The sequence below is a fragment of the Dipodomys ordii genome, unplaced genomic scaffold, assembly GCF_000151885.1.
Source record: "Dipodomys ordii isolate 6190 unplaced genomic scaffold, Dord_2.0 Scaffold90, whole genome shotgun sequence".
Lineage (NCBI taxonomy): Eukaryota > Metazoa > Chordata > Mammalia > Rodentia > Heteromyidae > Dipodomys > Dipodomys ordii.
The window spans coordinates 5,392,893-5,419,952 of NW_012267306.1; the positions used below are offsets into that span (position 1 = coordinate 5,392,893).

At 37.7% G+C, this 27,060-nt stretch overlaps 1 protein-coding gene across 3 annotated transcripts in view; it reads right to left on the reverse strand.

Moving 5' to 3' along the window:
• Positions 1-3,866: 3,866 nt before the first annotated feature.
• The window catches only part of Crot (carnitine O-octanoyltransferase), a 31,379-nt gene continuing 8,185 nt past the window's right edge, over positions 3,867-27,060 (reverse strand). For 2 of the 3 annotated variants that reach the window (XM_013026065.1, XM_013026064.1), the window contains exons 5-18: positions 26,418-26,599; positions 26,142-26,266; positions 23,711-23,819; positions 22,836-22,929; positions 21,870-21,995; positions 19,793-19,894; positions 16,872-16,955; positions 16,681-16,788; positions 16,328-16,458; positions 11,655-11,778; positions 10,476-10,554; positions 10,295-10,388; positions 9,755-9,874; positions 3,867-4,887 (exon numbers count right to left, since the gene is read on the reverse strand). In XM_013026065.1, coding sequence (XP_012881519.1) covers positions 4,767-4,887; positions 9,755-9,874; positions 10,295-10,388; positions 10,476-10,554; positions 11,655-11,778; positions 16,328-16,458; positions 16,681-16,788; positions 16,872-16,955; positions 19,793-19,894; positions 21,870-21,995; positions 22,836-22,929; positions 23,711-23,819; positions 26,142-26,266; positions 26,418-26,599 — 1,599 coding nt within the window. In that variant the 3' untranslated portion in view covers positions 3,867-4,766. Of the gene's footprint in view, positions 4,888-9,754; positions 9,875-10,294; positions 10,389-10,475; positions 10,555-11,654; positions 11,779-15,517; positions 15,608-16,327; positions 16,459-16,680; positions 16,789-16,871; positions 16,956-19,792; positions 19,895-21,869; positions 21,996-22,835; positions 22,930-23,710; positions 23,820-26,141; positions 26,267-26,417; positions 26,600-27,060 lie in introns of those variants that run through there. The other variant, XM_013026066.1, reaches the window with a different exon arrangement.

Below are 27,060 nucleotides of genomic sequence, written 5' to 3' on the forward strand. Positions count from 1 at the left end.
TGTTTCTCTTAGATTTTCCTTCAGTAGTTTATGAGAGTCAGACTTTACATTTAGTCCTTTGGTCCTTTGTGAGTTGAATTTTTTATAGGGTGAGGCAAAGGAGTCACAGTTCAAGCTTTTATATGTAGATACCCTATGTTCCCAGCTCCAAAAGCTGTCCTTTCTACAGTACAGGAGTGTGTGTGTGTGTGTGTGTGTGTGTGTGTGTCTTGAACAAAGGGCCTGGGCACAGTACAGGGGTGTGTGTGTGTGTGTGTGTGTGTGTGTGTGTGTGTCTTGAACAAAGGGCCTGGGCACCGTCCCAGATATTTTTGCTCAAAGGATAGGCACTTTGCATTCTTTTTAATTTCACTTAACTATTTTTCTGTATTCATTTGGACCTTGTTGATTTGTCTTAAATTGACTTTATTGGGATCTGTTGCTAGTTACATATTTATGTTGTTTTCCTCACTTCTGGTGCATCCGGCAAATGACAGATCATCTATTTTCTTAGTAAACAGCCTTCTCCTGAAGATGTGCCTTGGTCTATAAGTTTGTGTTGTAATACTGGCTTTATTTCTGGGTAGGTACCCAGAAATATGTCTCCCTATAGCTTCTTTGATTGTGATTCATGACTCTGGATGAATTGCAAACCATGATAGAGTTGGACAGATCTTCTGTCTCTACAGGCCATGAGAAAGTTGAGACACAAAGCAGTTGAGCAAGTGTGGTTCATACAACATTCACTCCTGGAAGTGGCACTGTAGCTCAGGTAGAGTTGAGTAGAGTGCTAGCCTTTAGCTGAAGAGCTGAGGGACAGCACTCAGGCCCAGAGTTCAAGGCCCATGACTGACAAAAAAAAAAAAAAATTCACTCCCACAATGGAGTGATAGTCTCTACTGGCAACTGGTGTTTCCTCAGATGCTATTGTTTCCATCTCTCTATCACTGGTTCTGACAGCCTTGGCAGTGGCAGGCCAAAAACATTGCTCCTCTAAGCAGTACAGTGGTGCAGTTTCAGAGGCTGTGTGGAAAGAGGTAGTAATGGGTAGCATTGCACCTTCTCTGTGGTGCTCAGCAGATCTGACAGCAATGCAATCTGACAGACAAGATGTTAAGGCACAGAAGAAACCGGAATAGGTGGGATGGCAAGAATAATTAATGGTGTTTCTGCCAGTGCCAGTGCACGCCCAGGAGTAAGATTATGCTCAGACCTAGGCAAAGTGAGTGAGTTTTTTTTTTCAGGCGGGAGGGATCTCCATGTCTAGGGACAAGATAAGGGCTGGATCTGAGGCTTTCCTCCACCTTTGACTCCTTCTCCTCTATGTAACACATACCATCAGGAGACAAGCAGGGCCACAGAGCTGTTCAAGGACCCTTCAACACAGCCCAGTGCAGAGAACAGCAGAGGGAACTGCCGCGTACCCTCTCCACCCTATCAGTACCCAGTGTCTAAGCTCAGCACAGCAGGGAGGGGAAGCACGAACTATGGGAGTGCCTCCCTGGGCCCTTGTCCTTGCCACAGTGCACAGTCTCAGATAAGAACTCGGGGAACAAAAAAAGAACTCAAACTCCCAGTTCTCCATTCCTCCCTGAGTCTTAACAGCATCCTCCAGAGGGTGCTGGAGTGTGATCACAGTCACTGAGCCAAGCTGGGGATCACAAGGTGGCCACCTCCCAAGCCAGTGCAGAGAATGCTTACAAGGGTCCCAGAGATGAGACTGTCCGAGGGCTATAGGCTTCTAGAGCAGTCCAACTTCCAATAATAGCTCATTTCTAAAAGTGCGTCCTTCCTGACTACAGCATTGAGGTGATGTGGGATCCTTTCCCAAAGCAAGTTGCTGAGCAGATTTCAGATGACTTATCTGAGTGGCCTGCAAGCCTGTGAGGATTGTGACACTTTCCAGTATCTAGAATTACCAGCATCTGCACTGATAAGAGTTTACTGTAAAGCCCAGGTGGCACATGCCAGGGTATTTTCTTTCATATTATGCTGTTGTCTCTTAATCTTACAAGGTTATTATCTCTCTTGCTGACTTCCATCGTCTCCTTCAAAAATAACTCTTCAAAATGCATCTACACACTTGATTCTTTGGTTTTTCTTTGTGTTTGGCACCTCTATTCACACATCTTGGATCTCTTTTGGTTTGTTTATTTAATGTATTCCCACGTTTACCATTCACACCCAAGGAAAAGTGAAGACGAGCTCCTCTTATACTACCCAAATTTGCAAGCACATATTTGCTTCAGAAAGCAAGAAAGAACCAGCTGAGTATTTTTAATATAACTAAAACTTAATGAATTCAAATATACATAATCTTAATTTGAAACACTGGCAATAGCAATGATAAAATCTATAGAAATTGTTTCCTTCACAATACCCTCATTTACTAAGGAAACTGGTCTATTTTTCTGCAACAAGGAAAAGGTGCATTTAGATGGAAAGCAAGAAGTACGTTGAAAAACCATTGGAAGCTATTCACAATGACAGGTGTTTATTTTCTCTGTAATTTCCCATTTCTTTCTCCAATTGCCTACAGCAGTATCAATTCACATTGCTGTAACAGGTCTTCCAGTTAGTCAACTATAAAACCTAGTTTTCTATCAAAAATTCAGATACTCCCTAAGAATTTTTCAAAAGTGACTATGTAAACAGGTGGGTAGAATTTCAGAACAGACCTCATACGGAGAAAGAGTACACCAGTACACGGAGTCCAAGTGAGCAGTACTTTACCTATTCCTATGTAATTATTCTCAGACCCGCCTAAGAATGATCATGAAAAAAACATCTGCCCTCTTACACTCTGACTTAGGGTCTAGACTAAGACCTGGGAATCTTTTTTTGGGGGGGTGGGGGGTTCCGGTCGTGGGGCCTGAACTCTGGGCCTGGGCGCTGTCCCTCAGCTCTTCAGCTTAAGGCTAGCGCTCTACCACTTGAGCCACAGCACCACTTCCGGCTTTTTTCTTTTTGCTTATGTGGTGCTGAGGAATTGAATCCAGGGCCTCAGGCATGCAAGGCAAGCACTCTACCACTGAGCCACCTTCCCAGCCCCTGGGAATCTTTTTTTTTTTTTTTTTTTAAAAGGAACCCAGGTGATTTTCAACTTCAGAACAATTGCTGAACCATATTAAGACAAAAATAAAAGTCTCTCTACAGGGATACAGCTTCCAAAATGCCCAACTTACTAGACATTATTTCAACCAACCAAATTATTGTAACTCTCCTGGCTATCTAGTCTACAAAACTTGAAAGCAAAAAATTCAGATTTCAATTTTTAGTCAATCTATTGTAACTGAGAAAGATGTATCAGAATGCACTAGGAGTCAGCTATTTATATTATCACCAAGAAATACTTTTCAAGACAGAACCTGGCCCAGCATAAAGGGTTTATGTGTCAGCTATAATAATAAAATCAATCCTTATCAAATCTAAAACATAAAATGTCCAAAGGTGTATTAAGCGTAGCATAATCTATATTAAAATGAGTGGTCATGCCTTCCATGCACATTCTTTCAATAGCAACTTTGTTCTTATCAAGAGGTGAGGTTCTCCCAGCTCTTGAATCTGGACTTCTATTTTGGGTCCTTTCTCAGGCAAGAGAATGCAGAAGTGAAATTACCTTTTGTAATTCAGAACACAGGCATAAGAAACTTGGTAGTTTTCATCCTTACCTCTCAGAACACTCTCACTACCAAGTACAGATACACAGTCCTGAGTAACCTCAACGATGTGAGACCACATAAGGAGACAGAGTCCTACTCATGAAGTCCCAGTGAGTGAGGCCCACCTAGACCTTCCAACTTCAGTCCATTTAAACAAATTTAGGCAAGGCCAACTGAAAAATATCTAACCAGGCACAATGAAATGGCAAATCATGAGAAAGTTGTAGATTCTAAGTTTTGACTGTTTATTAAACAATAATATTTAATTGAGACCATGACATACAAAGTAATCAGGAATCACTTTTTCAAACACAAAACAAGTATGTATGTATATATATGTATATATACACATGCACACGCACATATATGATTTGGGTTATTTTCTGAGAATACAGTCTACACAGTTGAACAACATGAAGGAAACAACTTTAAAGTCCTGAGAATCTGATTCAAAATTTAACCTTTTAAAAATCTCTAAAATTATTCTTAAGTGTCAGTGATATTGTTACACTCATAAAACTAATCACAAGAACGTAATAGCTTTTAGGATTTTTCATGTGTGTGTGTGATAGAGAGCAGGTGTAAATCCCTCTACCACAATCTAATTATCTGTCCATAAACCATTTTGGATAGCCATTGAATTATAGTGATTTCCCATCAAACCCAATAGGCTTATATTCATGTGATGAGTGTAGAAGGCACTGATGTCAGGGAAAACAGTATCCGGTTATGTACTCATACCCTTTGGCAATTAGGAAATGTTAAAGTGCTTGAAAGACAGACATAACAATGATAATGATCTTCAGCGAGAACCTGTAACCTATACAAGTACCAACAAAGTTATCTAGAAGTTAAAATTTTGCATTGTTAAAATTCATAGATTTGCATTGTTGAGGCTTATTTTGCACATTGCATAGTTCTCTATTTGCTATATCATAGTTTTGCATTGCTGCTGCACTGAGAAGCTTTAAAGTATTTCTACCTTCAGTGGCAGAAAAAAAAGTTAGAGAGCATTATTCTAATCATTTCTACACATGAGAAATTTAAGTCAACATCCCCTCTATCCAGGATCACCACCTTCTTTCAGTACTCAGTTCAATGATACAGCTGGTAAGTGCATAGACCCTAGAGATGAGCAGCGTTCATTAGGTGTATCATATCATGGAAAGAACGAAAAATCATCTGAACTAGCTTTTCTGCATCGGTCTCTGGACAAGATTTCCAGGCTGTACAAGCCACAACAAACCTGTGAAGTACAAATGAAAAAGTGAGGAGTGATGATACATTAGGTTCAAAATCTGGAGGGCGGCTAGAACTAGCCAGTACCTTTATTTTATCCAGCTGTTCAGACATGAACTGTGATTCCTGATGATGTTAGGTATATGTCACCTGACATAGCTAAAAGTGATGTAATATTTATACAAAATGCTAGGGAACCCCAACTCACTAGATGGCTAGAGCCTAAGAACAAAAGGGAACAAAAAATAACCCAAGAGGCTTCTGGAACAAGGTGTCTTACTGTGTTCAAAATAGAACAACAACAGCAAAATCTCCTTCCTTCCTAAAATGTGCTTTTGGAATAAATCAAAAATGAAATTCATGTTTTTAATATAATTTGAACTTTTTTAAAGGGTAGCAATTAAAACACAAAAGATAGTGACAGATAAGTGGTAGGATAAAACTATTTCTAAAAGAACCAGAGAGACGCTGACATGGTACAGTGATCTACCATGACAAGATTTTTGGATAGAGAATCCTGTATCTGAGGAGTGAGAAAATTTGCTGAAGTAAATGGGAGAAGACTGGCTTCTCTGAGCTCAAGGAAGAAATAGTTTTTCCTAACATTTTTGGTCACTATTTTTTGCTTTTTATGCATGTACAAAACATCACACTTGACTCTACCCTGACCTGCCTCCAAAATCTCCTCCCTTAATATCCTCCATCTGAGTAAATGCCCCCATCATAAACAGCAATCTACCAGCATACTGGTTCTAATTCCAAAATATATCTCAAACCTTCCACTTCCTTCCACCTTCTTTATCAACATTGTTCAAGTCATCCTCACCCTACTCTCTGCTGGGGTCTGCTGTGGGTTAATCCCCTCCTTTTAACTCATAAAGCACTTTCATCCCTACTGTCAGTGTTGAGATTTGGTGGGATCTTATATATAAGATCTTATATTCCACCAAATCTCAACACTGACAGTAGGGATGAAAAAATATATCCATATATTATATGTATTTATTATATATATATTATATATTATTGGAAAGATACTGTACTGAGGGATTACATTTATATAACTAAGGTAGTGAGTACATTTCCTATCAAGCATTGCTACCCCCTCCTTTGTTTTTCCTCTGCCATCCCTTTCCCTCCCTACATTCACATCTCCTCCCTCCCCCACCCAAGTTGTAAAGTTTTCAACATAGTGTCTTGTATATCTCATTGTTACAATTGGTCAAACTGTATCCTTGTTTCAGCATTTTGTCATTTCCCTTACCCTCCCCAAATTAGAAAAATGTATATACAAGATGCAGGACACTGGAAGCAATACAGTGACAACAGGGGTTATACCATGGGGGAAGAACATACAAAAGAAGCAAAAAAAATCACATAGTACATAAAAAACAACAGCGACAAAGAACAACTTTTTATGTTCCTATCTTGGAGTTCATTTCACTTAGCATCACCTTATATGGTCTTATGTACATAGCTTTTGACCTTTTCTGCTTTTCTGGTAAGATTATCCTAGACATATACTAGTTATAGCAAATAAGGGAAACCATGGGACCTATGTTTCTTTGGGTCTGGCTTACTTCACTTAATATAATTTTTTCCAAGTCTTTCCATTTCCTAACAAATGGGGCGGTGTCATTCTTTCTGGTGGAGGCACATAATAATATTTTACACACACACACACACACACACACACACACACACACACACACACACACATCACATCGCATTTTCTTGAGCCATTCCTCTGCTAAGGGGCATTGGGGCTGGTTCCTTTAAGAGATGTTTAGGATAAAAGGGATTAATGCCATTCTCAAATGTTTTCATAAAGTAAGACCACCCCTGGCATGTTCCTCATGTTTCCCCTAGCCTTTCCATTCCTGCCACAAGGTGAAGCCACATGAAGCCCTCAATAAATGTGGAATGACCTAGGACTTCACAGACTACCGAACTCGGAGCTAATTTAACCTCTTTCCTTTATAATTCACCAAGTTTCAGATGTTCCTTTATATCAACAAAATACAAAGAAAGACCCTTCCTAATTCTTTCAATTTATTTTTCTCCATGCTTCTACACTGTCTCTTCACTTTCTTGCTCAAGGATGGTGCTTTACCACTTAGGACACAGCTCCACTTCCAGCTTTTTGGTGTCTAATTGAAGATAAGAGTCTCACAGATGTTCTTGTCTGGGCTGGCTTCCAACTAACTGTAAGCCTCAGATCTCAAGCTAGTATACATAGCTACTATAACAGGAATTGGCCACCATCACCTGGCTTTCCAGGTCTTTCTTATCCCAGGACTGAATATTTATGTTCAACCAGTTATTCTGAAAACAATTGCTGTCTGCCTCATATTTACAAAGTTGAGGATATAACCAAACCTTGTTCTTATGGAATTTATTTTCTAGGAATGAAAAATATATATTATACCTGCAAATTTTATGTAAATTGTAAATCTACACACATAAACATATTAGTAAAGGAAAAGCAGCAAGTATGTGTAAGGGAGATAAAGTACTATTTTTGATAGCCACATGAGGCCTCTCAAATGAGATGACAATGAACATACATCTGTATGAAGAGGTGATAACTGGATATGTGTCAAAGAAGAGAACACTATGCAGAGGAAATTAACAGTGAATGCCTTGAGAAGGGAGCTTACTTGGAATAAGAAGGCCAGCGTGGCTACAGGAAATGAGTAGGTAAATTGTAGAACATAAAGACTAAGAGACTGAGAACTAGACTGCACAGATCTTATAAGACTTTGGATGTTACTCTAAATGAAATGGGAAGGTCATGGGAAATGAGCTATAGTTTGACAACAATGGGACTTCAGTGGTTAATAAGGAAGCACAGGTGGAGGCAAGGAACCTGATGAATAGATTGAAAGAAAGAAGATGGTGCCTTGGGTGGTAGCACTGGACTTGGTAAGTAAGCAGCAGTCAGATTCAACAGCTGTTTTCTTGTTTAACCTTATTAATTCACTTATCTTTAACATCTCAGTTTTATTCTTCAGAGATATCCCTAACCACATTGAATGAAGCCCTGCTTCACCTAGCAGTTGACCTCTATTAGCACAATTTGCTTATTTCTCACACGGCACTGTTTAAAGTTGCATTTGCTTACTTGTTTGCTTTTGATTATCTCTAAGTAGAAAATAAAAAATATAAAAAAGAATATCTTGTCTGTTTTTTGTTCTTAGTACCCAAAACAATATCTGGCACATTGTAAGACCCACTAAATAGTTCCTGAAAGAGCAAACAGAAGTTTTACTCTAGGGATATTAAAAGTAGAGTTTTCTAACATCTTTTCTGTTAAATTCACTGGTTTCTTGTACAAGTTTAAGTGTAAATTTTATCTACACATAATTTTTGTAACATTATATATACATATATGTATATATGTGTATATATGTATATACATATATGTGTATATATGTATATATGTGCACATATATACATATATGTATATGCTATATATATATATATATATTGCTTGTTTGGAAAAATCTTAGCTACTTGAATTAAACAGATCTTCCAAATGTTACCACTTTTATTGGATATGAGCTCATGGAGACTAATATTAATATAATATACTACAATATAATATAGTATGTTGTAGTATACTATTAACTACATATAACTACTGATAACATGAACTATGACTAGATCTAATTGAGATATGCTCTAAATGTGAAAAACATACTGAAATTTCAAGCTTTCACATAAAAAAAGAGAATGCAAGTATTTTTACCAATCAATTTTAATGTTGATTACATGTTTAAGTACTATTATTCCTTTTACATATGTTGTGTTAAATAAAACAAATTAAAATTTTTAACGAGTAGAAGCTGGGCACTGGCCTATAATCCTATCTACTTAGGAGGCTGAGATCTGAGGATCATGGTTCCAAGCCAGCCCAGGCAGAAAAGCCCATGAGACTCTTACCTCCAATAAACTACCAAAAAAAAAAAAAAAAGCTGGAAGGGACACCCCGGCTCAAGTGGTAAAGCGCTAGCCTTGAGCACAAAGAGGGTTAGACACAGTGCCCAAGGCCCTAAGGACCGGCAAAAGCCCTAGAACTGGTAAAAAAAAAAGGATGAGTTTTCTAGAAATCAGAGAGCCAAAGTATATGATGTGGCCTGAACTCATATCACTGTATAGAACACAAAATTATCATGGGACATACTGGAATAAGCTTACTAATGCTCTATGAATGACTTAGTTCTGACTCTTCATTTGAAAAAACTAAGATCTATCTCCAGTCTTTAACATTTAGCTTTAATGGGTGTACTGAGGTGTGCCAGGTGAGCACCATGGGTTCATAATCCAAGGGTTCAGAGGCCATCAGTAATAAGTACTGCCTGTAAAATACTCAACATGGAACCTGATGATAACATTTTGAAAAGGTGCCGAATGTAAAATCTTTAAGGGGAAAGTATAAAAACAACACACAAGCAACTAAAATATGTGCCTCATACTACCATTTCAGCTCTCTGTGCTGCAGCTGAATTACCTCCAAGCCCACTGCTGTCTTCAGCCTGCAGGTGCAGAGCACCCAGACATGGCAGGCCAAGTATATGTACAAATTTTAACTGAACTTGCTGTAAAATAGCTTGTACATGACAAACATGATAAAGAAGGCACTGATTTGGAGGATGAGGACATGATCACTGAAGTAACTTGAAACAACAATAACAAAATCCCTTAAAAAAAAAACTGGTCTAAGTATCTCAAAAGCGGGATTGAGATATAGAAATATACAAGAAATGCCGATGTGGTGAAAAAATAGTTACTGATGCAACAAGCAGCAAATGACTACATAATCAGAATCATACCATAAGAAAAATATTCAAATAACAAATGGGATATTTTACCTGTCATCTCTGATGTGGTAGAAAAATCCATATCCATTGTGTACCATGGGAACCACCACTCCTTGGACTCGTAGATAACCAACCAGACTCGTTGAGAGAACAAAATTTCCACCTCCTCCACTGTGTGGCACCAAGAAAAGATGTTTGATTAGGCCTAAAGAGTCTTGTAGTATTTCTCTTCTTTATTTTTATTTTTGGTTGGTTGTGGGACTTGAACTCAGGGCCTGAGCACTGGGCTTTCTTGCTCAAGGCTAGTATTCTACCACTTTGAGTCACAGCCCCACTTCTGGTTTTATGGTGGTTAATCATAGCTAAGAGTCTCACAAACTTTCTTGCCTGGATTGGCTTCAAAGCACAATTGTCAGATCTCAGCCTCCTGAGTAGCTAGGATCATAGGAATGAGCCACCGGTGTTTGGCTCCTCTTAAGTTTTTAAAAAAGTTTTTCTTCACATGTCAGTTTATGAGTAAAATGCATCTTTTAACATTCAGAAAAACAGATCCTGATTGTTATAAATTACAAAATGTTACACTACTGCTACCTTCTAGAGAAAAGTGGATCCTTAAAAAGTTCTGGAACAGGGAGGCCTTCCTCTTTGGCTATGAGAAGAAGCCCTAAAAGGTGCCGGTCAAATCCTGCAGTGAAACCACAAATCTAAAGTTAGAAAACAATCTTCAATTCAAAAGAGTTTTTAAAAGTCATAATAATTCCAACACAAGTACCTTTTCCAGCTGAGCAATCTTTCATCATTTTATCATGCTTTGCAAATGCTTTTAACATGCTCTGTCGTTGCTCAACAAGCTGTGTTAAAAAAAAAAAAGAAAAGAAAAAACAGGATGAGATACTATCAATCAAGAAATCAAGTTTTCAAAACAACTAATATAAAACCAAATTAAACAAAAAAAACTCCTGAATTTGTTGAAATCAGAATTTTGGTAATCTGGAAGTGAAACAGTTTCTAGGTAGAACTAAAGCTCAGGCTTCAGTTTTCCCTAATAGCTCCATTGCCAGGCAGGAACCAGTGGCTCACACCTGTAATCCTAGCTAATCAGGAGGCGGAGATCAAAGGATCACTGTTTGAAGCCAACCTGGGCAGGGAAGCCCATGAAACTCTTATCTCCAATTAACCACAAGAAAACCAACAAGTGGCACTGTAGCTCAAAGTAGTACAGCACTAGCATTGAGTAAAAGAGCTCAGGAATAGCACCCAGGCCCATAGTTCAAGCCCTACCACAACTGACAAAAAAAAAAAAGTTCCATTGCCTTTTCTTCATATTAGCCCTGTTTTTTTTAATTACTTCTCTCCTGGGATAGGGAAATAGGAACTTGTAAGTGACATTAATAAATACAGAAACAGTAACTATTGTGATTTGAAAGTGAAAGCATAACTAAAACATGACAATCAAGAATTTCTACGAAAATAAACTAATACACACATATATAATGTTTACCAAAACTAAAAAAATAAAAGGAGAAATACACTATTTTCTAATTACCTAACAACATACATCACATACATACCTTTTCTGGTTCTAGGTATCTGAGACAAGACTAGAATCTGTCATGTCAAAACATTCTAGCACATGAGAATAAGTTTCCCTTCAAAGGCATGGTGGGAGAATTCTGGCAGCATTTTACTGAAATATTCACAGTGAAGATACTTGCTTAGAAAATGGCATACGTTAGGCCTCTCTTCTGGTCCACATTTCTTAGTTTTTTCTCAGTGCACATCTTACTGGCAAATGCACAGATGCTTTGAACATTTCAGAGAAAAATGCTTTTAAGTAATTTTAATGACCCAGGGGAACTGAAGCAAAGAAGTTAATTATCTAAGGGTCTTCATTCCTCTAGGATAATTAAGCAAATCCTACCAATCCTGCCAATCCTTTCCCAATACTCACACTGGCAGAAGGGTCCTGCATGGACTGACACCAGTTGACGGCCTCTACAGTGCATGACCTCACCGTCTCTGTGCGGCCATGATAAAAGAACCTTGTCATGGCTGTTTCATAGCAGCAACCAGGCCTATAAAAACAACATGCCAGGTGCATCATAAATAAGAAAATGCTTTAATATTATGAAAATACAGGTATTTAATAAAGTTAACTTTGCTCAGAAACTAAGCCGTGCAATTCAAACTACAGTTAAGACTTGTAAAAAAAAAAAAAGCTATTTTCAAAACCATCTAATAATATGGACTATTTCAAACACCATTAGGTTATATATTATGAAGTGTGTGGTAGTCAGTCTCCAAGATAACCATGAATAAGCCACATTTCTTGCTATTTATGCTCCGGTACACGCTTAGTATAGACTAGATTGAGTGACTTGCTTCTAAGGGAAAGAATATAGAGACAAAGTGATGAAATATCATGTTTGAAATCAGGCTCAAAAAGAGCTGTGTTCCTGCTACTGCCTTGCTCTAATGAAAGCCAGTGCTATGCTGGGAACTACCCTGTGGAGAGGCCCAGGTGACAACCTGTGCATGAACTTGGACATAGATCCTGCCTAAGAGAGCTTGCAGATGAAAACACTGCCCTGGCCAACATTCTGACTACATACCATGAGACGAATACCCAGCTAAACTGCACTCAGATCACTGATCTGTAGAAAATGTTCATAACAAGTATTACAGTCTAAGCCACTCAGTTTTAGGGTGATTTGTCATCCAGAAATAGATTATACAGAGGTCGAGGCCTTTGCTTTTTCATATAGAACACAGATGAACAAAATTAAGTTCCCCAGAGGGATTTCTGTTTTCTCAGCTGATAAGTGACACATAATTTTAGATACAAAGTGCTCTCAGTTTCCCAGTGGTTAAATCATGACGTGACGTAGAGTGAGGCTGAATGTTCTGAGTGAAGCACTAGGAAGCTCACATATTGCTGAGCCTCACTGGTTTAATATCTCTACGTCCAATGTCCTCTCCAAGTGTGAAGAAAGCATTAATAAAAATTTTGAACAGCGCTAAAGTAACGTTCTTCTTAAAAACATAAAACACAACAAACACTCAGACTAGCAGGGCAGACAGTCTCAGCTACTGGGAAGGCTAAGGCTGGAGGACTGCTTGAGCCCAGGATTTTAAGACTACCCTTAGCTTGGGCAAGACCTTGTCTCAAAATACAGAAAGAAAGAAAATTAAAACTAAAATTAAAAGCAGTAAAAGTGAATGATAAAGCATCATCACTGTGTAAATAATGAATCTGGGCAACAACCATTAATGATTCCTCAAAGCGCTTAGAGAAGAAGCTGAGCCTGGCCCATCTGCATTCTAGCACTCACTGAAGCTGAGGCAGGAGCATCAGGATTACTGTAGTGTAGGAGTTCACAACCAACCTATATAACATAATGAGATCCTTCCCCAAATGAAATGAAAAATATAAAATAATGAATAAGAAGATCAAAAACAATGTAATGAAAATGCAGGGAGAAAAATTTATAATGGATGCTAGCTGATAATTATGAAACATAAAACATCAGCCATTTATTTATTGTCATAAAAATAACAAAAGAAAGAACTGATTCTTTTCTCTTTTTTTGGCAGTCATGGGGCCTAAACTCAGGGCCTGGGTGCTATATCTGAGCTTTTATGCTCAAGGATAGCACTCTATCAATTTGAGCCACAGCTATACTTAGGGTTCTCTGCTGGCTAATTGGAGATAAAAGTCTCACGGGGGACACTTTCATACCTGGGCTGGCTTTGAACTGTGATCCTCAGATCTCAGCCTCCTGAGTAGCTAGGATTACAGGCATAAGCCACCAGTGCTCAGCTGACTCTGATTCTTAATTCTCTAACTATTTGTTTACAGAAAATACAAAGAGGACTGTGGAGATAGTCAGGAAATCTCTACAGCATGAATGACCTAGTTTCTCCATCAAACAAAATACTAAAGTAAGGGAAAGGGTTATTAAAGTGATGGAGTGGGTGAGAGACTTAGGATACATACTAATTAAATACAACCAGTGAAACTTACAATGGATACTATGTGAAATTTCTCAAGGTATCTATGCTAGGCAAAATAATCCTACTGGCAAGAAGAACAGGAAAAAAAATGGGTTGAAAGCTTTTCAGAACTGTCAGGAAGTCAGGACTTGAAGACTAAGATCTGAAGAGAACAAACCTTGAAGTGAGATAACTTATGTAATGCTAGTTCCCCTGCCACAGGAATCTGATGCTTCATAAAATGTATGAGCAGAAAGTTTGCATACTAAACAGAAATTTACTGATGAGTGACAAAGAAACCGAACAGCATTTTCAATAGTTTTATTAGGCTTGTGAAACCACACTGAAGTTTGAGGCTAACAAGGAAGCCAGGATGTGAGAAGTCAAGATCTCAACTCAAAAGGCAAATCCAGAAATCTGAGGCTAATAGCTTGTCTCTCTTCTCTTGAGGTATTTTCTTATTGATAAGTAGTACAGGCTAAAAGGTGAAGAAACCAAGGAGAAAGAGGCTGCTTAGAAGCACAACAGATAACTGAAGCAGTCAGTAGCAGTTCAAAGGAGATAGAAATCAAGAATTTGGGCACGTGCCAATGGATCACATTTGTAATTCTAGCTACTCCAGAGGCTGGAATCCAGAGGATCATGGTTTGAAGGTACTCGAGCAGAAAAGTGTGTGAATTCAAATCTCCAAAAAGCACGCTGACTTATTAATATGTTAATTTTCATGTAGCACTATTCATGACAGTTAAAAAGAACAGGAACAGGCCTGGGCATGTTGGCTCATGCCTATCTTCTCAGCACAAAGGATGTGTTTTCAATTTGTTTAAAGAACATGTACCATAATGTACATTTTTTAACATTGTCAAAATGGTTGGTCATATGTGGTGATGCGTATCTGTAGCAACTGCTACTCAGAGGTGGATCTGGGGAAGATGGCAGATCAAGGGCAGCCTGGGAAAAAAAAGTTGAAATTCTTATCTCAATCAACCAGCTGGGCATGGTGGCATGCATTTGCAATCTAAGATAAATGGGGAGCAAAGGAAGGAAAATATGTTCTGAAGTAAACCCTGGGAAAAAAAAACCCTATCTAAAACCTGATTGAAACAAACAAGACCCAGCGTGTATGATTATGTGGTAGACTACCTGTGTAGCAAGTGTGAGACCTTGAGTGAAAATCCCAATGCCACCAAAAAAGTAATTAAAACATCAAATTTTATGTTATACAGAGTTTATCACAATAAAACAAAAGATTATGTAAATATATTGAAAATGCACTGTAGAGTGTATAACACCTGTAGAAGTAAAATGTCTGACAACATGAAGACTGGTTGAAGGAAATTAGAAACATTTAAGTTTCTTACATTATATTTGAAGTGGAAATACATAAAAATAATGATAAGTTAAAGGTACATTTTCTAAACCCTAATATAATTTTTTTAATTAAAAAAAATCCAGGTGTCAGTGACTCATGCCTGTAATCCTAACTACTCAAGAAACTGAGATCTAAGGATCATGGTTTAAAGCCAGCTTAAGCAGGAAAGTCTGTGAGACTTTTTAACTCCACTAAAGTATCAAAAACAGCTAGAAGTAGAACTGTGGCTCTAGTGGTAGAGTGCTAGCCTTGAGCAAAAGAAGCTTCAGGACATCACCCAAGCCCTGAGTTCAAGCTGAGTTCAAACAGGACTGGCACATTTAAAAAAAAAAAAGAAAAAGAAAGAAAGAGCTCAAAGTGAATAAAATAAAACAAAACCCACTTTAATATCAAAGGAAGATTAAAAAATAGATTATGAGAAAATAGTAATATGGTGGCTTAAACCCACCTTTATTGGTAATTATAATACATGTAAATGTCTAACTATCCCACCCAGATCTTCTCAGACTGTACAAAAGATCAAAAGGATCCACTTCTGCCTAGAATGAAGAAAGGTACAATAAGCTTCTCTTTTCCAAAAATGGGTGAAGACTGGACAATCAATAAAATCATAGCTTTTTATGAACCTATAAACAAGTTGCAAGAAAACCAAACAATCTGAATTACACTGACTGGTAAGCCATTCTCTTATAAAAAAAAAAATTTTAAGATACCATGGGGTCCAGGTACCAGTGGTTCATGCCTACAATCTTAACTACTCAGGAAGCTGACATCTGATTTGAAGCCAGACAGGGTAGTTAAGTCCAAAGTCCCAGAGACAAGATCTTATCTCCAAATAATAAGCAAAACAGCCAGAAGTGCAGCTGTGGCTCAAGTTGTGAAATGGAACTCAGGGAAAGTGCTTAGGCAGAGTTCAAGCCCCCTGAGAGAATACCAAGTAAATACTGTGGTAATTTTTAAGAGGCAAATCGATGAAACTGTTGCAACTGGACTCTAACATACTACTGACGGAAGCACAAAGAAAAAAATACTGCTGACTGGAGCACTAGGGGAAAAAAGTGAGCAAGAAGGAAGCAACAATGCTTGATAAGAAATGTACTCATTACCTTGCCCACATAATTGGCAACCCTCTGTACGATATTTTCACAATAAAAAAAAAGCGAGCAAGAATACTAGGGGTTTGGATGGAATTGCTATGAGAGATACACATATACCCTAGGACCAGAACATTACAAAAGTGGGAAATGAATGGGCCTCACCGTCCATGGAGCCTGTAATAGGCTAGCTGAAGTGCCAGCTGAATAAATGTATCAGGGTGAAGCATCTTCTTCTTGGTTAACCTTTTGCCAAAAGATGTGAAGGCATATGCTGCAATTTGTAGATCAGATGCCTGATAAACAGGATAGGAACAGTGAAAAAAATCACCCCAGAACATCCCAAAGAAATGGAAATAGTATTTGAATTAAAGAAACTGTCGGACGGCATTAAAAATATTAAAGCCATTCCTAGTAAAATGTCTTGTGCTATACTACCATGATTGAGTAATAGCTACATTCTTCCATGTGGTCAGTAAAAAAAGCATTACTATTGAAGAGAAAAGGGGAAAATCTACCTCTTTGAAATACTGGGCTTTTGCTTGGCTGATGTCAGTTAGTATTTTCTCATCCACAGTGAACACAAGCTCCTCTGGAAGTGGTATATCCCGTTCTTTCGCTACACCCTAAAAATAGAGAGGATTTAAAACCTTGTAAGTATAAAAATATTATGGGGGAAAAAAGGATGAAATATTTGTTGCTGACATACCTTCCATCTTCCTTCAGTCTCTAAAATTTTCTCATCCACATAGTAAGCGATGTGCACCATAACCATTGCATCAAAAGGGGCGTGCTAAAATGAAAGCCCATGATATATTGAGTACTTGTGTCAAAACTTGAGCCACTATTTTCTTTGAACTTCTTTAGGTAAAGTAGGCCACTACGTGAGTATAGAAAGGATAACCATTCTGTGTATATATCTACAAGAATGACTAGATGTGGCAGAAATAATTCTCAAAATTTAAGGAAAGTGGGGATGATGGGCTCTGATACAAGGTGTGATAGGTTTGGTGGTTTTATTTGTCCTTAATTTTTCCATGTTCCTTTGGTGACAGTGACATCAGATGGTTCCTTCTAGGTTATTATCTTCACTTTACATTAAACTATTATCATTGACAAACTGAATATGACACTGCTAACTTTGGAGGGAAAGAAGGAAAAAAGGAAATTAACTGTTTTAACTGTAACCCAACACTAAGGCTCTGCTGGTCTGTATAACAGACCAATGGAGCTTACAAGTACACTTGGCTGTTACCAGTGGGTAGTAGCCACACACAGGGCAGGCTCTTGAGGGAAGGAAGTATGTATAAGATGAACAAGCAGTTCATCCATCTGTAAACAACAAGCACACATAACAAAAATAGGAGGTCACTGGCAAACCTATTTTTTTCTATCAAATCTCGTTTTATGATTTCACAAAGATTTTCATATATTACCATGTGTATTGTTTTATTTAAGACAGCACTATCCATTTCTATTTTATTGGAACCCGTAAGAAAAAGCAAGAAGGATGTTAGTATCTTTGTTGTGGACAGGCCCAAGAGACATTAAGGGAAGAATGCAGACACAAATAACTACCTTACACAGGATCCTTTCTGGGACTGGAGAGAGAACAAATCAGACTAAGAAAAGCAAGGTGAATCAAATAGGGAGTAGAAAAGAAGAAAATTGAGGCAATTAGTGAAAAATCTTGTCAACAGTAGATTTGAAGGAAAAGTAAAAACAAAAACAAAAATTCAAAATGTTCTAGTACAAGCTGGGTGCTGGTAGCTCATGCCTATAATCCCAGCTACTCAGGAGGCTGAGATCTGAGTATCACAGTTCAAACCAGCCCTGGCAGGAAAGTCCATGAGCCTCTTATCTCCAATTAAGCACCAGAAAACTGGAAGTGGCACTGTGGTTCAAAGTGGTAGAGCACTAGCCTTGAGCTGAAACACTCAGAACAGTGCCCAGGCCCAGAGGTCAAGCCCCACAACTGACAAAAAAAAAGTTCTAATACAACCTTTTACTGTCACTCCTAGGAACCACTGTAACTTTTAACACCTTCTTACCTACCAGTTCACCTACTTGTGAAATAACAGCTACTTTATTACTCTCCTGGCAACTAACAATCCCCTGGGTAATGGGTTGAATGAGGCTGTTTCTTCTGTCCTCTAAGTTCCAAGGTTCTACATATGATAGAGACCAGACAAATGAGAGCATCTGATGTCCAGGAACAAGTCAATCAGAACCAGTAAGAATTATTTCCGTACCTTTTTTAGAACCCTTAGAAAAAAAGAAGCTGGCTATTTCCAGAGGGACTGATATTCTAGGAGAGGTATGAAGATAAGAAAATTGTAGTTTCAACAATCACATTGGGTATTCTATCAAAACAAAGCCAAAGAATGTCAAAAAATGGGGAAAGAGCGAATACTAATTTGGAACCTAGAAAACAGCTTCAAGTATACACCTACACCAACAAGTATCTTCTCAATCTAATGCCAGACTAAATTTCTATCACTTAAATGGAATATCTAATGATAAGTAAAACCACTGAACAGGGCTGGGCTGTGGCTCAGAGGCAGAGGGCGTGGGTAACGCACAGGAGGCAGAGTGCAATGTCGGCACTAAGGAAACAAAACCAAACAAATAGTAACAGAGTAAAATATTACATCCCTTTTCTCCCCCTTTCTTTGTTTAGAGTGCCTAAATGGAAGACAGGACTAGCTAAAATGATGGAAACAAAAGAGAGATTTTTAAAAAGTTGTTTTATATTTCATGAAGGTCAAAAGGGATAGCAATTCCCTTCCTTTCCCCCATTCCTTCAATATTCATAGGCTAGTGTCCCAAAGACTGCGTGTCACTTTAGGAAAATTGTTACCTAGCTACTAGGAAAAGCTGTAAACCTAGAAGTATATCTGTATACATTTCCCTATGCATAGGGAATATATACACAGTGGCATAAAACATTTTTTAAAATACAGATAACAGGTTCTTAGCAATTATAATACATAAAAATTACATGAAAATTAACTTGGCCTATGCTTATTCACTGAAAATTCATAATTAAACTAATTATAATATCATCAAACAAAAGTGTTTATGCTATAGCACAGTACAGCATACATATTTGTTGTTTACTGCTATTAAGTTAAACTAAAAGATGAAAAAGAATCTATCACTGATGGCAGTTATAGAAATTTAAACCACATATGTAATTTAAATTTTTCTATGGATAATTTTAATTGTGAATATAAAGTGATATACAGAGGGGTTACAGCTATATAAGTCAGGTAATGAGTACATTTCTTTTTGCACCATGTCACCCCTTCCCCAGTTTTTCCCTCCTATCTTCATATAGATACTTTTAAGCTTTTTTTTCTCCTGCTAGTTCAGTGCATTGTACCTCTCACTCAGCTTACTTGCTCACACTCATAGCCAGCACTCTATCACTGAAGCCAGGTCTCTAAGCCCAACTGGTTAACTGGAGATGGAACTTCTCAGATTTCTGCCTGCACTGGCATCAAGCCTTGATCCTCTGATCTCAGGCGCCTGAGTAGCAAGGATTACAGGCAAAAGTTACCTTAAGCTAAGTAGAATGATAGTTACATGAATAAAGGGAAAGTTTTTTAAAAATCATAGTTTACTTACATCACAATTAGACCCAAATACTCCATTAGTAAAGGAAATCAGGTTATAGGATTTGTCACCCCAGCGTACTGTTGGATCTCCAATGAGAAGTCTTTCAAGTACCTAAAATACATTTTAGTTTTCCAAATTAAAAGGGACTTTCACAATGCTTTGTAAGTATTAAACATTAAAGTTAAACACATGTACTCATTTCACTTCCTTTCAGGTCAACCAAATTTAATAAAGTAATATAGTAATACTCGAGATAAAAAATTCTGGCCTTGATTTCAGCGATTTCTCAAGTTTCAAGAAAATCCAACCAAGAAATAGAATTTTCATGCATTGTTTATGGATGTACAGAACACACAGTTGAAAATAGCAGACTTTCTAGCTTAGATAAAAAAGAAGTCTTGTTATGCTTAGTCACTAAAAAACGTGTCTTAACAATTCATAACCCACTAAACTTTACCCTTTAGACTGCAGATTTTGGCCCATTGTTATGAAATTAAGGTACTGAATCAAAATCAACATTCTTTACAAATTATAAAATGGAATGGAAATAATAGAGTATATCATAGACAGAAAAAGTAGTTACTTGGTTTTTTATTGCTGTTTTGTGCCAGTCCTGGGGCTTGGCTCAGTACCTGGGAACTATCCCTGAAATCTTTTGCTCGAAGATAGCACTCTACCACTTGAGCCACAGTTCTACTTCCAATTTTTGGTGATTAACTGAAGATAAGAATCTCATGGAATTTCCTGTATAATTATTGTTTTTTGAAACTTCTATTATATGTGTGAATAAGCATGCTTATGTAAGTATACATAGTGGGCTGTGAATTAATGGTATTTGGAAGTATAAACTGTGGTGGAAAAGGATGAATAAATTGGGAATGTGGCTTAGTGGTAGAATGCTTGCCTAGCATGCATGAAGCCCTGGGTTTGATTCCTCAGTACTACATAAACAGAAAAAGCCAGAAGTGGTGCTGTGGCTCAATTGGTGAAGTGCTACCTTGAGCAACAGAAGTTCAGAGACAGTGCCCAGGCCCCAAGTTCAAGCCAGAGGATTGGCCAAAAAAACAAAAAAAAAAAAAAACCATTGCATTGAAATATGTTCTTCCTTAAGAACTAGTGTGGTAATACACTCCCCCCAACCGCTCCTTTCTTCCCTCTCTCTTCCCCCCCACACACATACACACACAAAACCACTAAAAATGTTGCTGTCTAGCTGCAAATTTATTTATTTATTTAGTACTGTTACTGAATCTTGAACTTAGTCTCTTGCTCTTGTTTGGCTTTTTAACTCACATCTATCCTATACCACTTGAGCCACACGTCCACTTTTGGCTCTTTTTAGGTTAACTAGCGTTGAGAATCTCTCCAGTTTGCCTTGTGGCCTTGGGATGATATCTTTCATTCTCAGATCTCTGCCTTCGAAGTAGCTAGGATTACAGGTGTTAGTCACTGGTGTCTGGAGCTACAAAATTTTTAATCCTAAATTATTTGTTCTATCAACATTTTATATTAATGACTATATTGTGAAATAGTTTTAGTGTTTTTAGAAAATGATGAGCTTTCTAATACAATGATTACCTTTTATTTCTCAGGAAATGAAAACAGTACTTTGGGGTAGAAAGAGGGAACATCATATACCCTTAAACTCACTGAAGTCAATGTGTTCGGTAAACCAATAACAAATAAATTACTTACAAGGGTAATATAATTCTTGGGACAAATCCTCTCAACTAGTCAAGACAGAGTAGTGTCGGTTATAAGTAGGTTCTTATGTCACTCTGGGAGATTAATTTACCCCAGTGACATGTGTAAATAGTCTATGAATGTAGTGAGTGGAAAGAGTGGGGGGCCCAGACATGTGATAATGCAAACCACCACCATACTTCTCTAAGTGAGGTTCAAAACAGATCTAAATAGCTTTAAACCATGTGTCAAAAATTTACAATGCACTATGTAAGTATAAGATTTGCCACATGCATATTTCATAGCTGAGAAAAATTCTAAGAGCCTGATAATAAAAAGAGAAAAAACAATTATCTCACATTCGTTTACATCCTCCAGAAAAGGAGGCAACAGAAAAAGTTACCTGAGAATAATCTTCCGGTGTAACATAAGGACTACCATCCTCTATGGAATATACCAATAAACTGCTCTGAATCTTTTCTAACAAAGTCAAGTTTTCTGGATCAAGACTAATCAGATACTCTCGTGCCTAAAGAGCAAGGAGATAATATAATTAAATATTGTATCTTAAATACAGTTATCCACAAAGTAATAAAGAGTCAGAGATCAAGTTTATTAAGAATAACATAGTGCTAAAGCCTGAGCCATCATGGTAGTACTGTGTAAACCATCCTGTACTATGAAGGGGAGGGTGGCTGTGGCACTGGGTCATTGGGGGTCATAAATCATGGTGGGGGGGCACTGAGTTTGACTTGAACCCAAAGAGTGAGCCATACCCCTGTATTTGGGCTGCTGGGAAGAGGGAGTGCCAGGTCTCAGCTCAGTGAAGCCTGCAGTAGCAGTGTTCTACAGGCTGATATATCATCTAGAAATGACCCACACCTTCCATGCCAGTCAGAAACTACCAGGACATCACTGGAATTGAGAAGGCTTCTCGTTTTTAGAAATGGCCAACTTGAAAGCAAGGTAAAAGTCAAGCAAGAACAGCTGATGAAACAGGGTCATGGCAAACCCAGAGGATACCAGACACCTAGAGGCTCAAGTTGTTGCTTCAACCCTCAATACCTGCAATTATGAAGAACACATTCAAAAATATAGAAAGGACAAAGCCCACAAATGCTCTCTTCTGATAAACATGGGCCAGAGGAAGAAGATGCTTCATAAGACCAAATATGATGTCTTTGAGAAGATATGCAGGGAGTGATGGGTTCAGTACACCTTTCCCCTTCTACAGGACAGAAAGCCCACTGCTGATTCGTGACCAAGAAGGCTCTGTGCATCTGGGTTTTCCAGCAGCAACAAAAGCTTAAGGAGCAAGCAAGCCAGCAAGAAAGGAAGAACATAAATATTACCTTAGCCCATCTATTACCTTAGCCCATCGAGTTCGCTCCTCAGTAGTTAATGCTGCTACTCCAGGACCATTGGGTTCACTATGGCACTTCTTATAGATATACGTCAGTTGTCTTATGGAAGATCAAAGAGGGTTCAAAAGGAGCACAGGACCACAGAGGTCTTCAACAGGTCATGATACTGATTAATACTTAAGTTTATGACGTATTATCCCAAGAAATACATTGCAACATCAATAGAATGCGGTATATCCAAATAACTACTCAGCTATAACCAAGGAATATTCATGCTACAACACAAATGAACCTTGTAAACATACTAAATGACACATTAAGTAACAGTAATTTACAGAGATGAGAGAAACCGGAGAGAGGAGAAGCATGAGAAGAGAGAATGACAAAAAGACAATAACTAATCTTTGGAAGCTCTGGATTTGAAAACAAAAATAAATTATTTCCATACATTTTAATCAACATTACAGAAATATACAAGCTACACAAAGACCCTAAGGGAGTTTATTATTGTGGTCTGCAGAGGGGAAAGGAAAAAGGAAATTAGGAAACCACTGACCCTGCAGTGATGTAGAAAAGGGACAAAGATCAATCTGCCAAGCACACAAGACAAGAGAGAGCATTCCAAATAGAAAGCATCAGTATGATCAAAAGTCAGAGATAATCTGACATTGGGAAGAGACTGCAAGTAAAGAGGCAGGAGTAGAGCATGCACAAGAAGCCAGGAATATAGGAAGGAAAGAAACATAGGGTAAGAAGTGGGTCTAGGAACACAACATTTATATTTGAGTTCTTGTTATCCTTTGAGAAACAGGAATAGAGAATTATTTCTCTACTGAAAAAATTAAGGAACAACAACAAAGAAGCAAATGCAGAAAAATACCTGAGAAGCTCTGGTGGGGTGATCAAACCTCCTTCATGCATTATATCAAAAGCAAATGCTCGGCCTCGACAAAACACAACAATGTGAACTGGAGAATAACCTTCAGTCTCTGAAAAAAGAAACAGAAAACACAAGGCTCAGATCTCCTAAAGTTAAATGAGAATAAAGCTACACACTGCCACTGGCAAGAAACAAATATTCTTCTAATGTTTGATTTTCATATATCATGGAAACAAAAACAACTAGGGAAAAGGAAGGACAAGAAGTTGATCAGTGAGTTACATATTAGATCAGAATAAGTTTTGATATGATATGGCACAATAGGGTGATTGTAAATAGTGACTGATATATACAGTATTTATACTGTATATATCAAATAGTTAAGAAACAAGTATTTTGAATGTTTTGCCATATAGAAATGACAGAAGTTTGGGGAGATGGATATATGTAACCTGATTTCACAAAGATGCATTACTGAAATGTGGCATTATCCAGGAATCTTCGAATCTCCACGTCATGTGATAACCATCTTTTACTAATATATTTGCAGTTCCAGGGACCAGGAAGTACATCTTTAGGGGGTAATTATTTTGCCTATTAGAAATAGTCTGGTAAATATAAAGATGGACATGTTCTCTCTGATATGTGGAAACTAGATCTAAAATACACTTGTATATGACAAATTATATAGGATTCTAGATACACACAGTGAAACACAAGAAAAACAAAGATACAATGCCTATGTGCTTCTTCATATTAACATAAAATTATATATATATATATATATAAACTAACTCCAAGATATGGAAACAAGAGACTTCTCTTTAAAAAATTTTTTATTTTTTCATGATTCTGTCTTCTCTTCCTTATGTATGGTGTATTCAAGTATATATCTTCAGGAGGGCAGGGGGAGGGTACAGCATTTGAAGGGGAAAAGGGTAAAAAAGTGCAGCACTGGAGCTTGCTGTGCTCTGATGCAAGTGAATGATACAAACTGGTGGGTGGAGACAGGAGGGAGAGACTGGGAGAGAGTGAGGGAAGAGAAGTCACTGCAGGAAAGGAAATGAACTCATTACCTGTCTCATAATTGTAATGCTTCTTACATCACCTCCATAATAACAATAAATTAATTTAAAAAATGTAAAGAAGAAGGTCAATGAAGAGCTTATGCAGGACAGTCATATTCTATTTCTGTTTTGCAATTTATTAAGAACATGAAAAAGCTCACTATCTGAGAATGAGGAGAAAGACACAGAAACAGTCATCTTTTAAGCAGTGGAAACAACAAACTGACAAAAGAGTGTAGCAGATAGGTGTGTTGGGCCCATTTGAGGATCGACTGAAATCAATAGGTGAGATTTCTTTCCCCACTCTGGCTAGGTTGTTAGGGGAGTCATATTTTATATGACTGAATTTTAAAATGTTAAAGCTTTATTGGATTAGAGAGGGGAAGGAGGCAAAGATTTTAACCTTTGTGTGTGTGTCCTGAGGCTTGAACTTAGCGCTTGGGCACTGTCCCTAAGCTTCTTTTGCTCAAGGCTAGTGCTCTACCATGTTAGCCACAGCTCTACTTCCAACTTTTTGGGGGTAGTTTACTGGAGATAAGAATGTCTCAAGGACTTTTCTACCCAGCATGGCTTTAAATCGTGATCCTCAAATCTTGGGCTCCAGAGTAGCTAGGATTACAGGCATGAGCCACCTGGCCTAGTGATTTTAATCCTTTTAGTATTTTTAATAGGCTTTTATTTCCTCTGAGGTGCAAGTGTGTCTATTTTTGCAATAAAAAGGATGAAGAAGAGCCCAATCGGTGTTTTCTGTGTTGTCATACAATGTGGGAGTTGAAGGGCAGGGTCATCTAGTGAGGCAGTGAGTAGTAAATTTTTAGAGTCTCTTGTTTTGAGTAGTTACAATGATTTATTCTTGTCATTATTATTCTTCCTTGAAGAGGGAGGAAAGTTGGCCTGTCAGAATGCCACGGTCAGGACAGAGCCAGAGCTACTGAGAAAGTTCAGCAACACTCTTCTCTAGTATTGCTTTTTCTCCTAACTTTAAATGACTGATTAAAATTTTTTACTTTGTATACAAGGGAGGGATTACAGTTCATAAGCTGTATTATTCAGGATAATTCAAATAAGAAATGAGGGTAGAAAATAATTGTGTAGACTAGTAATTCAACTCTTCAACGAAGATTTTAAGCTGTAGTAAATGGTATAACTTAAACATCCAGTTTGTGTTGAATCAAGTAGGACAGTTTCGTAAATCTATTCTCACACATTACAAACATCTAAACTAGGAAGAAAAAAGTTCACAGAAAGCCTTTAATTTGTCAGAGGCAAACTCTTCAAATTGTATCTTCCTCAGTAATACATGTTACAGCAAAACATCAAAATTCCAATACTTTTACTAAGAGACTCCTCATGTTTTTACTCACCAGTCCGAAAATAATTCACAATTGAGTCTCTAGTAATTCCTGGAATCTTGCAGGTAGAAAATAGCATTCGGAATTGATTCATATCTAGGGGAGTATTTCCAACCTTATGAACAGGCACTTTTTCTCTATTAAAAAAAGTATTTTGAGTAAGAATTATCTTTAAGCTTATAAATCAAAAAATCACAATTGTTTTATTTTTCCCCCAGTAAGTACATTAAGCTTCTCAACATTTGACTTTAGGTAAATCCGTTACTAAATTCATATAAGTGTCCTTACGTTCTTAATAGTTGCCAGTAGTTCAAGTTATGCCAAAGCATTATGCTTCCTCTTTCTAAGCAAGTGCCTTCCTTGGGCGGCCAGTAGTGTTCAAAATGGGGAGAAGGACCCACAAAGTTGACATTCAGTTGTGATGGTATACGAACATCCAGATAGGCAACATTCAGCCACCACTCTTCCAGCTAGAAGAAACTAACACCATCAGTCTACTGCTGTTTGAAAGAGACAGCTACATCTGTACTTTATTCAACATCCAAAACCATGTTTTCTTGTTTTATCATTTCACCTTGTTTCATAATAGATTTGAAAAATGCTACTGTGATCATTTTTGTCTCTCTTGGAACTGTAAGATCCTAAATATTATTTAACTATACTATCAAAAATAGAAAACAAGAAACACTAAAAAAGATACACTCAGATAGATAATCATTGAAATCACAAATATACAACAGGGTCCTTATTGAATTTCCTCAGAATAAGTAGGGTACACAGATACTGACTAAATTTCTTGTTTGTTTGGTTTTGTCAGTACTGGTGAGGTTTGAACTCAGGCCTTCATGAGTCATACTTTCTGGAGGTACTCAGCTTGTTGTTTGAGACTGGGTCTCACCAAGTATTTTTGGCATCAACCCATAATCCCCCT